General features: G+C 44.1%; 1 protein-coding gene across 5 annotated transcripts in view; it reads left to right on the forward strand.

Moving 5' to 3' along the window:
* The window catches only part of rgmb (repulsive guidance molecule BMP co-receptor b), a 172,920-nt gene extending 155,020 nt beyond the window's left edge, over window positions 1–17,900 (forward strand). For all 5 annotated transcript variants that reach the window (XM_072583534.1, XM_072583542.1, XM_072583551.1 and 2 more), the window contains 3 exons: window positions 11,812–11,984; window positions 12,907–13,445; window positions 15,435–17,900. In XM_072583534.1, coding sequence (XP_072439635.1) covers window positions 11,812–11,984; window positions 12,907–13,445; window positions 15,435–16,100 — 1,378 coding nt within the window. In that variant the 3' untranslated portion in view covers window positions 16,101–17,900. The remainder of the gene's footprint in view (window positions 1–11,811; window positions 11,985–12,906; window positions 13,446–15,434) is intronic.
* Window positions 17,901–18,121: the final 221 nt, after the last annotated feature.

Below are 18,121 nucleotides of genomic sequence, written 5' to 3' on the forward strand. Positions count from 1 at the left end.
GCTGCTTGTATCTTTTATTGGATCAAGACCTTCTCCATAAGACATAGAAATAGAAGTAAGGCCATTTGGCCCATCGAGTCCACTCCGCCATTCAATCATGGCTGATGGGCATTTCAACTCCACTTACCCGCATTCTCCCCATAGGGATTCTCGATTACAATCCCTATTCTATTTGATCTATAATGCCTCTAATTTAAAATCATTGTGCATGTGTGTAAATTCCTTCACTGACACAGAAGCTTTCAGCTTTCTAGGTCCAGTTCTAAGGGTTCACTGCCTAAACACCTCTTCCTATGGCTTGCCATACATTTGTGTCTGACTCTCTGAATAGCCTTGCATGATATTTGATGTTAAAGGCACTGTATAATTTCACATTTCGAGGAGAGGGTGAGCAAAAGTGGGAGGCTGGAAAATGCTGAGCCAAAAAATAAAGTGGAATTAGGTGCTCTGTGTTGGAATGGACACAGGATTGAAAACTCTGTTCACGCTCAAAATTATTAAATTTAAATAGACTAGTTCACCCTGTGATAGTGACTGAGGAGATGATTTGAACTGATAGCAAGATGATGGAGTTTGTGATGAGGAAAAAAGATGATGGCTTTGTTTCTTTAAATGTATAATTAAAGAAAAATGCAATTAATGTAAGACTGGATATCAGATGAACAGAGTTGGTGTTTTCCCTTGAATTGATATTCTTGTGACTTGTCCTGGTAAATGGCAATACAATTGAAAATGTGAGCACTAAATAGCAGACCAATCCAGGTATAATCCCTGCTTTTTGATCAGAATGAAGGGTTGCCTGTTAAAATAGGGGGAAAGAGAGCCACACCACATTATGCAAACTTTCGCGAAGGCAGAGTTAAAAATAATTTGTTTAGAAATAATTTGTCAAGGAAGTTGTTATCTTGGGCCAGGCGTATTGATGCGCTTTATATTAGTGAGAAATAAATGAACTGACTATATTGGATAGAACTATGCAATGGGTAGTGGGGAAATAGAAAGTCCCTTTCAACAAAAAAAATCAAGTAAAAACTTTAAGAATAATGAAACTATAGCTTGAGCTATCTTGGCTCTTATGAAGTTGAATAGGACGGATATATCAAGGAGACCTTGAAAATAATATTGCATTGGTGCAATTTTCTGAATACGTACATTTGGAAAATTATATTGAGTCAACCCAGACTAGACTGAATCCAACAAAAATTAGTTCTGGGCTCAGATACACCACCATATAAAAAGATGGATTATACAATATCTTTGAAGAACAAGGTAAGTTGGAAATTAGACCCGTTGACACAAGACCGCGTGTGACCACTATCATCTACAAGGATTATAGGTGCTGGTGGTCTTAAAAAGCATAAAGGTAGATAAATCTCCAGGGCCTGATCAAGTGTGCCCTAAGATATTCTGAGAAGCTAGGAAATAAATTGTGGGCCTCTAACAGATACTTGTATCATCTACAGCCACGGGTAAGGTGCCACAGGACTGGAAGGTGGCAAATGTACTTTGTTTTAAGAAAGGCTGCAAGACAATCCTGGTAACTATAGACCAGTGAGTCTGACATTGGTGGTGGATAGGTTATTGGACAGGATTCTGAGACTGGCATGCATTTGGAGAAGCAAGGACTGATTAGAGATAGTCAACATGGCTTTGTTCATGAGAAATCACATCTCACAACTTGATTGAGTTTTTTTGAGGATGTGACCAAGAAAATAGGTTGGGGCAGAGTAGTAGACATTGTCTGCAGGGACTTTAGTAAGGCCTTTGACATGGTTCCACATGGTAGTCTGGTTACCATAGTTAGATCACTTGGGATTCAGGGAGGGCTGGTCAATTGGATGTAAAACTGGCTGGATGGAAGGACACTGTGTTAGTGGAGGGTTGTTTTTCGGACTGGAGGCATGTAACTAGCAGTGTTCCACAGGGATTGGTGCTGGGTCCACTGTAGTTTGTCATTTTTGTAAATGAGCACATAGGAAGCTTGGTTAGTAATTTTGTGGATGACACCAAAATGTAGACAGTGAGGAAAGTTCTTTAAGATTACAAAGGGATCTTGGGCCAATGAGCTGAGGAGTAGCCAATGGAGTATTAGCTGTACATCTATTTAAAAGGGAGTTGCCAAGTCCATCACACCTAATTTTGGAACTAAACTCTGCACATAGATATGCAAATTAAAAATTTTCATTCCATTTATGTCTTCATAAAAGTAATATGAAATCTATAGCATAGACTTTTCTCAAAAATATAATCAGTAGCTTATGTTAAAGAGAAAATAGTAATGTCAATTCTCTAAATCTATAATTCCCTGGATTACTCAGCTAAGTTTCAAGCTTTGAAGGTCCTCATTGTCATTTTTCATTTTTCAGCGGGATTGTTGTCTGGATGTCACATTCAACTTCTTTGCAAAATAAAAGCATTTGGTCAGAATGAGCAATTTTAATTAACCTCTTGTCAAACAGCTCAGTATTTTTGTTAATGTTTTTGCAATCCTCTTTAGCCTACCTCAGTGCTATACTGTGCTTTCTGACTGAAAGAGTAGTTAGTAAAGCTGTTTCACATCCTCTCCCATTTGTCTTGAAACCAGTTATTATTCCTTTTCTTCCATTACTGCAGTTCCTAACTGTTCCTAGATCTATTTGATGTAAAGCCATCTGTAATGTACATGATCATGTGGTATCTGGGCAATAGCAATATGTGAAATGTCACTTAATCGATTATTCGTACAGTTCTTAATAGGTTAAATGCAGAATAAAATTGTTAGTGGATTGTGTGATAATTTTCAAACGATATCTGCAAAAATACAAAAGACTTTGGAAAACAGAGTCATAGAGATATGCAGCACGAAAATAGAACCTTTGATCCAACTCCTGCATTCCAACCAGATATCCTAAATAAATCTAATCCCATTTGGCCCATATCCCTTTCAATTCTCCTCCTTCGTTTACCCATCCAGATGCCTTGTAAATGTTGTAATTGTACCATCATCCACCACTTCCTCTGGCAGCTCCTTCTATATATGCACCACTCTCCACATGAAACGTTACCCCTTAGGTCCCTTTTAAATCTTTCCTCCCTCACCCTAAACCTATGCTGTCTAGTTTTGGGCTCCCCCCGCCCCCCCCCCCCTCCCCATCCTGGGGAAAAGATCTTGTCAATTTATCCTATCCATGCCCCTCATGATTTTATAAGCCACTAAAAGATCACCCCTCAGCCTCTGACACTCAAGGGAAAATAGCCCCAAGTCTATTCAACTGGTCTCTATAGCTCAAACCCTCCAACCCTGGCAACATCCTTGTAAATCTTTTCTGAACTCTTTCAAGTTTTACAACATCCTTCCTATAGCAGGTAGATCAGAATTGCATGCAGTATTCCAACAGCAGCCTAGCCAATATCCTGTACAGATTCAACATGAACTCCCAACTCCTACAATCAGTGTACTATAGATTATAGGCATGCCTACCATACACCACCTTCACTATCTGAACTATCTACTCTAAATGGGTTAGTTCTTCAAAATTGCTGACGTGCATTTCCACTGATACAATACATGCTAAAAGTTCATAGAGAAAAGTCAGAAGTGTGACATGCATCAAAGTTTAAAAGAACCAGTGCATATGCCCTTTATTTAATCTGATCTGAACCCAAATCTTACATTACCCAACCATCAAATCAGCTTGGATTTTACTTGATAGAGGACTACAGTCTAATTCATTTCTCACAGTGTGGATTTTGTTTCCTTTGTGGATTTTGTTTTGCAGTGATGCGTGCTGTTTCCTCTGAAATGAAATGCTGTATATACAAAATGCAGAGTACCACAAACTGCATGTTTCAGCATGCAAGTTCTTGCAGAAAGGGTACTCTAATGTATTCAGTACTTTGACACAGAAAATAGAAATATTCACTATAGAATGAAATTTTCCCATTTGCCAACAGCTGTGAAGATTTTGTCAGTGTTTAAAAAGAATAGAATCCAGAAACCAAGACCACTATTCAAACTCCAGCTTCAAACCAGTATCAGAATTTAAAATCATTGTTGAAACCCCAGTTTCTATGAGTGAAGGTGTTAGCTCAGCTGCCTGGATGGCTGGTGTGCAAGCAAAGTGATGGGTTCAATTCACACACCAGCTGCAGTTACTGTGAAGATTGTCCTTCTCAACTTGTACTGAGGTCTGGTGAACCTCAGGGCAAAAGACCATCTCTCTGTACTGAGGGAGCAGTTATGTTTTATCTAATATCAGAGTCTCAGACCATGTACAAACTTCAGCTCCTACACAAAATCAATGTCTAAGACTACTGCTTAAGCCCCAGCTTCTACCCAATAACAGAGTCTTAGATCATTGCTTAAACCCCTGCTTTCAATCAACATAAAACTGCAAGGTCACCGATGAAATTATAAACCTGAGCATTATTTTTGGTTTTTACAAATCTTTATGATTTTAAATTTATGCTTTAGAAAGCATCTTATGGGCAGAGTTGTCTAAATTGTAGCATTATTAGAGTGCAGAATGAATAAATGAATGAATAAATAGGCTTTGAGAATCTCTTTCTGTGGCTCTTTTAACTTTCGGGTTCTCCAGCAAATTAGAGGAAACAAATCTGTTGAAGGAAGGCATTTTTATTCAAATAGCGGAACTGGACATGGAATTTTGAAGCTGTAAAAACCATTAGAATGGAATCGACCTGGGCAGATTTCTCCCTGGTTGCGGGTTCTGTAGGACTGTTATGATTTTCCCAATGATGGAAGGAAGAGAACACCATGACCAGTCGAGCACAGTGGATGGAAGCTGATGTGTGACCCTTCAGCCTGGAGACTGTGCACCAAGAGGGCCCAGGGCCTCGGGAAGGTGGAAAATGTGAATGGCATGGGAATTTCCCAATGCTGAGACCACACTGAATTCCTCAGAGTTCTCCTGCAAGCACTCCTTAACTCAGTGCACTTTGCAACCCCACCCATTCATCTCTCTTCAGGTAGCTATCCAAACCTTAAACTCATCTAAACATTAAACAGTCTCTCACCCTAATATTCTGGTATCCATGCCTCCTAGTCCCAAACCCTTCAAAAACTGTGTTCTTCCCTCCAATCCACATAAGCCAATGCTTCCATTATAACTCTTGAGTTTCTCCCAATGGAGGAATAAAGTACACAAGCTTGGAAAGAGATTCTTTTGTATATAACAGTAGTTTTAAGGAAGGTTATTTTATCAAATAGAATTTAGTGTGTTCTGAAGTGGGTAGGAAAGTGGCTAGACTATTTTCCTCTGTTTTTTCAATACATCATCCTGTACCCTTTTGAACTGTTTTACATTTAAAGCTTTATCCATCTTAAGTTAGAAGGGAGAAAGTACACACCAATTTTCTAACAAATCTCTTATTGCAACTCCTTAGCCCCAGCAGAAAACATAGTTTTGCTTTTCTGATACCTTTAGTTTTTCCTTCCATTGGAACTACTTAGTTTTCTCACCTAATAAACTGGCCAAATTCAGATTCTTCACACAGGTGATGTATATTGCTATATCAGCACAGTTGAAACATGTTCAGGTAATAATGCACAATTGCCTTAAATATGGCAATATCATTTTTTATTTAAAACAAAGAAAACCCCCAGGACTTTTAGTTTCCACTCATACCAAAATTTTGTTAGGAAGTTACAAAGATCATGAAGTCATCAGAACAACTCCCATACTCTTCCCCCATTTCCCCCTTCCCCAGCCATTGTTCTCAGAGCTGTATTTCTAACCTGCTTTCATCTGAAATCTTGGTCATTGAGACAGTTTCAAAGTGCATTTAATTTTGGAAGGGAGAGGTTGTCGAATTTTAATGGAAAAAAAAGACATTTCAATGTTTGAGTGCTTCAAATGTTCCAGTCCTTTAATGGTTCCAAGAATTTCCACAGGAATACCCAATAGCACATATCTCTTTCATATTACACTGCTGACAGCTGATATTTCACTCATGGTATTAGAATATTCTGGAGAATCTAATATCTAACAGATTTTTAATGTTCATTAAAGAACAAAATACTGAATTATTAAATCTGTTCAATTATTCTTACATGGTTGCTTCACCCAAGAGGTGATTTGGGGAATTAAGTTGGTTGTTTCCATACCATTGTAATAACCTCAAGCAATACAAATTTTTAAATTTCTGTCTAGTTAAACACATAGTGTGAGCCAAATATCGAGTAGGTATGATTCACAAAGAAAGATTCCTACAATAACCCCGCTGTAATTGACTGCTTAAGTGTCAATGATTCTTTTCAGATACAACACTATAATAATTGATATATGCATAAGGATTGAATTCTAGTGCTGACATGACTCTGAGACTTGCTTGGAAATGTGATTTTCAACAAAACTCAAGTTTATTGAAGTCAAATGAAAACTGTTTCATTGGAGGAGGCTCCTACTTCTATCTTGTGTGTATGTAATTTTCAGTGGGCCATGAGGGATGACAGAAGATTGGGATATTTTCATTGTTTGTGATTACAGCAGGTTGAACTTCTTGCTGTCAATTGGGGAAGTGGAATCAGAACAAAAGGGGGCATTTTAACAAAGAAAACATAGGCCATAATTAGTATTGATCACCTTTCTGATTCAGTAACTTGCTTTTATATTCCGGTAAGGCCAATGGAATGAAAGTTTTCACTCAAAGATGTAACAAATCTATCAAATTAGAGTGGACAATTCCAATGTGGTTGTGAGAGCAATTCAGTCACCAGAATTAAAATTGATAAAATTGTCAAGGAAAATTAACAATCTTGCCCAGTCATTTAGATATACTATTCTAATGACATATTATTGAAAAGATGTTGTCTCTATCCAGCCTATGCTAAATATAACCTAAAAGTGAGCTGAATATACTTTCAATCACTGATATCCCTTTTGGAAATTATAAAATTTACACCCCTGTATTAAGAAAACCAAAAGAACCATGGATGCTGTAAATCGGAAACGAAAATAAAAGTTGCTGGAAAAGCTCATCAGGTCTGGCAGCATTGTGAAGAGAAATCAGAGTTAACATTTTGGGTTGGGTGACTCTTCCTTAGTTCTAAGTTATCTCTCTCTCTCTGTCTCTCTGCAAGGCCCTGTGTACACTTCAAACCAGATTGACAATCCTAAATTAGACTACTCTGGAAGAGTAAGGTATCTCAACGGTTTGAGTGACAAGTCAACTTAGCTGTTTCCTGCTGCTGCCACGACACAGTAGTAACACAAGTGGTGTTTGCCATTTACAGGATGCTGCCACCAAGTCAAACATATGCTCTGCCAGTCATACAAATCAGCAGTTTGGTATATCAATTTCAGTGCTCATCTGATACTAGCTATACCGGCCATATGTCCCAAAATTTGGTGGATTGTATCAAACAACATATCCCTTCAGCTGAAAATAAAAAAGACAGACCACGGATGATGGAAATCTGAAACAAAAAAAAAACAGAATTGCTGGAGAAATTCAGTTCGGGCAACATCTGTCAAGAATGCAGAGCTATCACTCTTTCAGGTTCAATAACCTATCTTCAGAACTGATGGTGGCTAGGTAAAGGTGGTATGCCATGCGATAGTTAGAGACTGAGTTCACACGCGCACAGAGAGAGAGAGAGAGAGAGTCATAGAGGTGTACAGCACAGAAACAGACCCAGTGGTCCAACCTGTTCATGCCGACCAGATATCCCAACCCAATCTTAGTCCCACCTACCAGCACCTGGCCCGTATCCGTCCAAACCCTTCCTATTCATACACCCATCCAAATGCATTTTAAATGTTGTAATTGTACCAGCCTCCACCACTTCCTCTGGCCACTCATTCCATACACGTCCCACCCTCTGTGTGAAAGAGTTGCCCATTCGGTCTCTTTTATATATTTTCCCTCTCACCCTAAACCGATGTCTTCTCGTTCTGGACCTAGCAGTACTAATGTATACTACCTTGGAAAATAAATGAGGCTTCCAGTTGACTCTCTTCATGCAGTGATCGTAAAAAGTCAATCGGCCAGTTTATAGTTCCTCACCTTAACTGGAAGCATTGTGATAAGGTATTAGCGATCATTATTGAAATCGTGCATTCGTTGTACAAATGAATTACGTTGTGAAATTCTGGATGCAAATTGAATGCTTTGCAATTTAAAAAAAACCTGTAGCTGTCTAGCTGATGATGAAGACGCTTGCTAGAGGTCAGATATCATCTGTCGACGAGATCTGCGGAGAGTTTGACCCAAGGGTGTTTCCCAACTATGAGTTTAGGAATGGTATTGATCGAGGTTTGGGATGAGTATGTCCCCTTCACCACAACTTGACGGATTTCATAAAGCAAGAAATTGATTATTTCAAGAAGTTACGATGAAAATAAACATACTGTAATTTGTTTTTGAGATGACTCTCATACGTGCCACTGTCGACATTTCCCAGTTCCCCGTTAATTACATATCATTATGCACCAGTTGGTCACATAGCAATGTAATAATCCACGTGTATTTTAGAAAATAAAGACTATTTAAGAAATGTCACATTTCTATTAAATGAACGATTTTAAGGGACCAGGGTAACTATTTCACCGAACCGTGGCTTTAATTATTGAAGAGAATTGATGTTCGTGAAAGCGCTCCATGACGGTCTTCCTGCGCCCTCTATAGCCGATTACAGACTGACTGCTGCTCCTCATGTCTGGGTTCCTCATTCAACACGCCTGAAGTACTTTGCAACCAAATTAACGTCCATATAATAGCATTGCAAGTTTAACTAACTTACAACCGTATAGCGAAGACCGAGAAAACAACACGGAGGAGGTGGATCTGCCAAGACCAATGTTCATTCGGTTGTGGGATGGGGCTTTATTCAGTGCGACTGACCACACAGTAAGCATTGTTGACCCTGAGTCCACTGATGGTTCAACACTACTGTTGACAGCGTTCTGTAAATTCAATGAATATTTAGAAAGTAGGACAACCCTATAGCTGAAAACAAATCCCCCGTCCACATTTTACTTCAAGGTAGTTATTCAGCCGACCTTTCATTTTATTTGACACGTTGAATTGTGACAGCGCAGCCCCGATACCTGTTGTGTTGTAGTGGAGTCTGAACAACCACCCTCACTCATCCAACCCTCTTCCCCCATTCCCCCTCCCTCTTCCTCCTCCCCTTCCACCCATTCTCTTCCCTCTTTTTCCTTCCCCTCCTCTCTTCCCACCTTCCCTTTCCCCACATCCTAGCCCCCAATCCGTTCCCCCACTCTTTTTCCCTCTCCTACAATCCCATATCCCTCCTTCCTTCCCCCTTCTCCCCTCCCTTTCCTCTCCCCCTCCCCATCCCCCTTCTCCCGCCTCCCTTTGCCCCCTTTCCCTACGCCAATCCCCTTCCCCCTCCCCCTCCCCTTTCCCCTCATCCCTCCCTACCCCTTCCCTTTCTCTCCCCTCCCTCCATTTCTCTCCCCTTCCCTTTCTCTCTCCCTCCCTTTTCTCTCCCCGTTCTTTTTTTTCTCTCCCCGTTCTTTTTTTCTCTCCCTCCCACCCTTTTTTCCTCCCCCTCCCTCCCTTTTTCCTCCCCCCTCCCTCCCTTTTTCCTCCCCCTCCCTCCCTTTTTCCTCCCCCTCCCTCCCTTTTTCCTCCCCCCTCCCTTTTTCCTCCCCCTCCCTCCCTTTTTCCTCCCCCTCCCTCCCTCCCTCCCTTTTGCCTCCCCCTCCCTCCCTTCCTTCCTCCCCCTCCCTCCCTTCCTCCCCCTCCCTCCCTTCCTTCCTCCCCCTCCCTTCCTCCCTCCCTTTTTCTCCCCCTCCCTCCCTCCCTCCCTCCCTTTTCTTCTCCCATCCCTTTTTCTTCCCCCTCCCTCTTTCTTCCCCTCCCTCCCTCCCTCCCTCCCTTTTTCATCCCCCCTCCTCTTTTCTCCCCTCTCCCCCGTTCCCTTTTTTCTCTCCCCCTCCCTCACCCTTTTTCTCCCCCCTCCCTCTCACCCTTTTTTCTCCCCCTCCCTTCCTTTTTTTCTCCCCCTCCCTTCCTTCCTTTTTCCTCCCCCTCCCTTCCTCCCTCTCTCCCTCCCTCCCTCCCTCTTTCTCTCCCTCCCTCCCTCCCTCTTTCTCCCCCTCCCTCCCTCCTTCCCTCCCTCTTTCTCCCCCCTCCCTCCCTCCTTCCCTCCCTCTTTCTCCTCCCTCCTTCCCTCCCTCTTCTCCCCCCCTCCCTCCCTCCCTCTTTCTCCCCCCTCCCTCCCTCTTCTCCCCCCTCCCTCCCTCTTTCTCCCCCTTCCCTCCCTCTTTCTCCCCCTCCCTCGCCCCCCTCCTTCTCCCCCTCCCTCCCTCCCCCCCTCCTCCTCCCCCTCCCTCCCCTCCCCCCCTCCTCCCTCCCTCTTTCTCCCCCCCTCCCACCCTCCTCCCCCCCCTCCCCCTCCCTCCTCCCCACCCCCTCCCCCTCCCTCCTCTCCCCCTCCCCCCCCCCCCCCCCCACCCCCCTCCCCCCCCTTCCCCCTTCCCCCCCTCCCCCCCCTTCCCCTTCCCCCTCCCCCCCCCTTCCCCCTTCCCCCCCCCTCCTCCCACCCCCCCTCCCACCCCCCCTCCCACCCCCCCTCCCCCCCCCCCCCTTCCCCCCCCCCCCCCTTCCCCCCCTCCCCCCTTCCCCCCCCCCCCTCCCCCACCCCCCCCCCTTCCCCCCTTCCCCCCCTCCCCCCCCTTCCCCCCCTCCCCCCCCCCTTCCCCCTTCCCCCCCCTTCCCCACCTCCCACCCCCCCTCCCCCCCCCCCTCCCCCCCCCCCTTCCCCCCCCCTCCCCCCCCCCCCCTTCCCCCCTCCCACCCCCCCCTCCCCTCCCACCCCCCCCTCCCCCTTCCCCTCCCCCCCACCCCCCCCTCCCCTTCCCCCTCCCCTTCCCCCCCCCTTCCCCCCCTCCCACCCCCCCCCTCCCCCTTCCCCTCCCCCCACCCCCCCCCTCCCCCCCCTCCCCTTCCCCTCCCCCCTTCCCCCCCCTTCCCCCCCCCCCCCCCCCTCCCCCTTCCCCCCCCCCTTTCCCCTCCCCCCCTTCCCCTCCCCTCCTCCCCCCCTTCCCCCTCCCCTCCTCCCCCTTCCCCTCCCCCCCTCCCCCCCCCTCCCCTCCCCTCCTCCCCCCTTCCCCTCCCCTCCTCCCCCCCCCCCTCCCCCCCCCTCCTCCCCCCCCCTCCTCCCCCCCCCCCCCTCCCCCCCCCCCCTCCCCCCCCCTCCTCCCCCCCCCTCCCCCCCCCTCCCCTTCCCCCCCCCCTTCCCCCCCCCCTTCCCTTCCCCCCCCCTCCTCCCCCCCCCCCTCCCCCCCCCTCCCCTTCCCCCCCCCCTTCCCCCCCCCCTTCCCTTCCCCCCCCCTCCCCTTCCCCCCCCCTCCCCCCCCCTCCCCTCCCCCCTCTCCCCCTCTCTCCCCCTCCCCCTCTTTCTCTCTCTCTCTCTCCCCCCCCCTTTCTCTCTCTCTCCCCCCCCCTTTCTCTCTCTCTTCCCCCCCCCCCTTTCTCTCTCTCTCCCCCCCCCTTTCCCCCTTCTTCTCCCCCCCCCCTTTCCCTCCCCCATCCTCCCCACCCCCCTCCCCCGATCCCCCCGCGATGAAGTCATGCTGTTCAGTGCAGCCGAGCTTGATAGCGGAAGCCGTCTGTCTCCACTAGGGAAGCAGGAGCGTGGGGGTGGACCGGCGCCTGAGCCAATAGGCGGAGAGATCGGGGAGCCGAGTGTTTGGTTGCGCACTGGCGAGCGGAGCGTGAGCGTGTTGTCCCGGAGCAGCATCTCCCAGTGTCTGTGTTACACTGGACTCACTGGGACACAGCGCTGCAGTTTCGCCTTGCTTTGATTAATTTTCCTTCATGCGTTTGTGGCTCCCACAGGACGAGGAGAGGTTGCTGCAGCCGCTGCCTCTTCTCGCTGAAGGATTTGAGAACCTGCCTGCAACCTGAATGGATGGGAATGGGGAAAGCAGGATTTTACCAGTGCAGGGCTGACAGCCCCTCCACCACCTTTACTTTGCTGGTGCTTTTCATTTCGACGTGTGCCAACACAGGTAACCCCCAACCCCGTCTTATTGTTGGAAATTGAAATGTATGTTTCTGTAAGAGCCTGGCTTCGGGATGGGATTTGTATTTGTTTGGCGCAACACCCCCCTCCCTCCCAATCTAGAGTTTGTATCTTTTATCGCTAACTCTTCTTTGGCAATTTAAAGCAAATAAACGATTTAGATTAAAATCTAAACTGCTTACACTCATTAGAACAGTTCACGTGGGGAAGGAGCTCATCTCAATGTTTTTTGGAGGGAAGAGTGGGGGAAACCGAGCCGAGAAATAATTCCTTCCTTCGATCGTGTTTACTGAAAGTAGGCAAACGAGCTCGAGTTACAAACTGCACGAAATGGCCGGATCATTTGCTTAATTTTGTTTTGGCACGCCTTTATTTTTCTGTCTATTCGAGCTCCTCCGATATTTCCATTTTACTCGTCACTAAATCATGTCTAAGCCTAGAGTGAACGCTTGACTTAAATGCTAAGGATACAGCAGGGAAATCAATTCGTCTCATCAATCTGATGCCAGTTGGCTTTTCGGTAATGTTTGCATCCACGTTCCCTCACGCTTACAAATGATGCGAAGATGACACCGTGTTATGCATGTCTTTGTAACATTTTAACTGTGGATTGCCGTGCAACTACCAACCCTACTCCTTCTAACACCTTGAACTTTCAGAACGTAGACCATTGCCAAACAAAGTTTTAAGCACTTGTTCTCATTGCTACTTCACCAGGAGGTAGTTTTTCAATAACTACCTTCAATGGTATTCGAAGCTCTTTATGCAAATTGATTCATACTTTAGGAATGCAGTGTTTTCCAATCTGGGGGAGGGGCCACTAGATTTTTTTATATAGATTTCTGTGAATGCACTATTTTACCAAACCTAACTGCATCATGTTTTACACTGCTTCTTGTTTTTTGCAGCCTACTGCCAGCAGCAGTATCAGTGCAGGATCCAGAAGTGTACCACTGACTTTGTAGCCCTGACCTCCCATCTGAATGCTGCCTTGAATGTTTTTGCTTCAGAGTTCTGCATCGCCCTCCGAGCTTATGCTCTCTGCACTGAGCGCACAGCCAAGGCGTGCCGGGGTAACCTGGCCTTCCACTCAGCTATGCTTGGCATCAACGACCTGATGAGCCAGAGGAACTGCTCCCGGGAAGGGCCGACCTTAATCGCAGCTAAGGACCTGGTACCTGTCAGTCACAACATGGGCTTCTGTGACTACGAGAACCGAGCTGGCGTGGTACGGGGGCACCGGGTGGCAGCAGGCACCGAACTGCAGTCCACTCGCCGTTATGTCTTTTGTGGCTTGTTCGGTGATCCGCATCTTAGAACTTTCCGGGATCACTTTCAAACTTGTAAAGTGGAAGGAGCCTGGCCCCTGATTGATAACGACTACTTGTCAGTGCAAGTAACCAACGTCCCTGTTGTACAGGGTTCTAGCGCCACAGCTACTAACAAGGTACAGGATCATCTCCTGGGCTGGCTTGGTGCAGTTTAGTAAGAGGAAGGGTAGGGGTTATAAGAAACTCGGTGATCCCCTGCTGTTGAATAGACAAACATTAAAATAAACCAAGACAGACCATGTTAGCATCATCATGAGTTCATATTATCCTGTTTACCAGGAATCAGTGGATTCATGTCGGAGAATACTTACTGTTGTGCACTCCCTTTCTGCAATATCTCAGAATTCACTTCAGACTTCCAGTTTATATAACACTTCCTATCTGATTATATAGTGGACAATGACTTCAGAGGATATTTCTTTGACTCTAGATTAGATTACTTAGTGTGGAAATAGGTCCTTCGGCCCAACAAGTCCACGCCGACCCTCTGAAGAACAACCCATTCAGACCCATTCCCCTACATTTCCCCCTTCACTTAACATTACAGGCAGTTTAGCATTGCCAATTCACCTAACAGGCACATTTTTGGACTGTGGGAGGAAACTGGAGGACCCGGAGGAAACCCACGCAGACACGGGGAGAATGTGCAAACTCCACAGAGAGTCGCCTGAGGTGGGAATTGAACCCGGGTCTCTGGCACTATGAGGCAGCAGTGCCTCCACTGTGCCGCCTATAGGAAGGTACATGTTTTAACTGGAAAACTATAGTTGTATTATTTGCTTGTCACTTTCTTGAAGGATAATTAGAACAGAAAAATCATAAATATTGCAAGCTCAAAGGAGTGCAGAATTTCAGGTCATTGTTTAAATATTTGAAAAGGAGCATCAGAAACCCAATTGTGCATTAAGATTAAAGCCTGCAGTTGGGATGTGAATGACGGGGGCCCTTTCAAACAAGATATGAACTCAACGATGCTAACATAGTCTCACTTGATTTATTTTAAAGTTTGTGTATTGTATTCAGGAGTTTTCTTTTTCCATTTCAATTGAACACCACCATTTTGGTAGCTGTATTGTTTATAATTTTTTGAGTTGGTTATTTGAAAGATATGAATTGTACTTATCAATTAGCCAGTGAGCACACTGATCCATTTAATCCCAGTCATTGAGATTTTCATATTTTTGGATAAAACTTATCAAGATCTGCCACAACAGTCCCCAGATTTGCTTCAGGAAAAAAAATACATAAAAGAATCAAGCAGTGGTATCCCCAATTTTACAAGAATAATGCATATATCATTGCTGTTATCTTTGACCATAAATTCAACAATAGTTTGGTTATCCTCTGCAGTGTGTTTAAAATGCGTATGACTGGCTACCTTTGACCCTGCAAAAGTGATCATAAATGTTCAACAGACACTTTCATTGATGTAGAGGCATGTATGGGATCTTGCTAACTGCAGATAGGCTTAAAGCAGAAATCTCGAAACTAAATGGCTAAATTACATGGATTCTGAAGGCATCAATAATTTAGCATATCTCACACCTGGATGACTGACAAATGGAGAAGTTTGGTTTGTGCATAAGGAGCGCCTTGTCCAGTATTGAAGCCACTATACACCTTCCAGCCCATATTATGTAAAACAACAACAGCTTGAAAGCAAAAAAAAAGTTGATGAAAATCATTCCTCGGGTTGGAGAATTTTTGCTAGTTTCTTGGTCAGGTGTGCCCTTTTGAAACTTAATCTGGACAGGAACATGGTTTCCACTTTCACTGATATAACTCTCTGAAAACCTGAACCACAGCATAAGTGACAGACTTAGTGCTTTGGGTTTGTCATTTTACCTAAGTTGGGAGGAGCATTGTAGTAGGATTGCTTCTGTTATAGGATGCACTCTGCAAGATTTTTATTTAAGACTAAAAATAATAGTTCCAGATTTTGGATGGTCCATTTTTTAAAAATTTGGACACTTTGTTACTCCTGCATGGATTATACATTAATAAGTGTTTCATGAAGAACACTGTATCAGACTCTTGGTGATTTGTGTAATTATTCTGTTCTCATTTATTAATATACACAGTCTATATGGTTTCATTTCTTGCAGATAACCATCATATTCAAAACTTACCATGACTGTACAGATCAGAAGGTTTATCAAGCAATGACAGATGATCTGCCTGCAGCATTCATTGATGGTACAACAGTGGGAAATGGCTGGATAAAGACTTTGTGGATAGTGGAGAAAGTGAGTGGTAAACATGTGGAAGTGCATGCAAAATACATTGGAATGACTGTAATAGTGCGCCAAGTAGGACCATATTTAACCTTTGCATTGCGGATGCCTGAAATATTAGCCCTGTCTGAGAATGACAACCAGGGACTGCAGCTTTGTGCCCGTGGCTGCCCAACGAATGAACGTATAGATGAAGGTGGACATCTCCCTCTTCCAACCAATAGTCCAAATCATCTGCACCATCCTAAGGCCCTACCAAAAGGTGCTTATACATTAGAGACTGCGACAGCCAAATGCCATGAGAAAATCCAAGTTAAGGATGTCTATTTTCATTCTTGTGTATTTGACCTTCTAACGACTGGGGATGTAAACTTTACAGCAGCAGCTTACAGTGCCCTCCAAGACCTGGAGACGTTGCACCCAAAGAAAGACAGGTGGCATATTTTCCCCAGAAGTAGCAATGTTGCCCAGAACATCAATGTCTTATTTAACATTTATGTTGGACTGTTTTCTTTTGTTATAATTGTGTTTTTGTAAGGTTTTGGTTTATAAAAATATTAAATATATATTGTTATAATATATTCAGAAGTATATATGTATATACAGTATATGATTGGATGGTAATCCTGAGTAAACAAGATTGTACATATTGTGTAATTTTGTTTTGTAAGTTCACACAAAGTTGGTTGTAGTATTATGTACTTTTGGTGAAAGTTTTTTTGTGCAAGTTGTGTTAGCCCTGTAGTAGGGTGTGTTGTTACAAAGGGCACTTTATGTTTCTACTAACTGACACTTAAAATGATGACCGATAAATGTGTTGAAATTTATTTTGCTGTCTTATCAAATTGAAGTTTGATATACAGCTGCAGAAGGATTCCCAGTTGTGCTTCCTGGCTAGAAATAGATAACTTTGTGTAAGTGTAATTGCCTAAATATGTAAATAGTTAACTTATTTATAATAATGTCCTACTAGAAGAACCTAGAGCAGTTTCTGTGCTATTTGTGTTCACTCTGCTGTGATAGTGGTGCCACCTAGTAGATTGCACTTGAGTTACTTCAGTGTTCAGGTGACAAGTGATTTAAAAACAGCATTAAATGCCTGTTGTATTACATGATGTATGTTAAGAAATCCCTTCCCTCTGTCCCACCAAAAAAGGAAAAGTTAGAAGTTCAGCACTTGACATAGAACCCAAAGCAGTAAATGTGTTTTCTTGGGTATTTCCACAATTGTCTTTTCAATGCTTTTGCTGCTCAAGAGTAGTGGAGATATCTGACTCTTAAACATAATAATCACTTTTAAAATTTCACTGGTTGATAGGTCCAGTAAAATTGCTCTCAGGTTTTAGCTAATCTCCATTTTAATGGGGGCAGCACGGTGGCACAGTGGTTAGCACTGCTGCCTCACAGCGCCAGAGACCCGGGTTCAATTGCCACCTCAGGCGACTGACTGTGTGGAGTTTGCACATTCTCCCCGTGTCTGCGTGGGTTTCCTCCGGGTGCTCCGGTTTCCTCCCACAGTCCAAAGATGTGCAGGTTAGGTGAATTGGCCATGCTAAATTGCCCGTAGTGTTAGATGAAGGGGTAAATGTAGGGGAATGAGTTTGGGTGGGTTGTGCTTCGGTGGGTCGGTGTGGACTTGTTGGGCCGAAGGGCCTGTTTCCACACTAAGTAAGTAATCTAATGGTAGGTGTGTTACAAACAGTTTCCTCATCAATCACTTTGTAGGAGTTGTCACACCTGCAAACTTAGTCATCCCATTCTTCATTGGACCATCACTATGCTTTGCATCTGTCTAACTTTCTCCCACGGGTCTACAATGTAGAATAGCAGTAGTGAATTAATATCTTGGCTGCTCAGATTTCTAAACCTATTCAGTGCAATTCAGTTGGGAATGAGATCTTGCTAAGTGAAAATCAGCTGCGTGCAAATTGGTCTCATCAAAATTTTATAAACTCTCAAAATAAATGTTCTTGCATATGTCCATGAATAACTTAAATGCAGCTTTTACTGTAGGTGGACTTGAAGAATAGGTTGGTATTCAATGCTCCGTTTTCCATTGATCACACTCACTATCCCCTATAATGGTTTACTATTTCTTGATGTCTTGTACACAAAGGAGCCCCCACCCATGATGCCATGTGATATGGAAGCCTTTTCCTTGTTCTACTTTAGGAAAGTTCCACAGAGTACATTAAAAGACCACATGATTTATCTAGATTTCTTTTGTTTAAATTAGGCAGCTACCATTACTATTCCATCAAAGTGGAAAACCTGCAAGTTTGTATATTTTAAATTCCTGTTGAAGTCAAACATGCATTAAAGTTCTGTTAGAAAGTATATGCCTGATGTCTATTTCTTAATTACAATAAAATCTTTATCTTTGTTATCACCAAACACCCTCAACTAGAGACCAGGCTGACGCGACAGCCTTCAGATTGGCTCTGAACGGTATCTTTGTTCAGGCACAATAACCAAAACTTGTTCAATCATTTTAATAATTTGACTAAAATTTAAACATTTTATGTACTTCAAAAAATATTAACAGTTCCATGAAAGAA

The sequence above is a fragment of the Chiloscyllium punctatum genome, chromosome 2 (genome assembly GCF_047496795.1).
Source record: "Chiloscyllium punctatum isolate Juve2018m chromosome 2, sChiPun1.3, whole genome shotgun sequence".
Taxonomy (NCBI): Eukaryota; Metazoa; Chordata; class Chondrichthyes; order Orectolobiformes; family Hemiscylliidae; genus Chiloscyllium; species Chiloscyllium punctatum.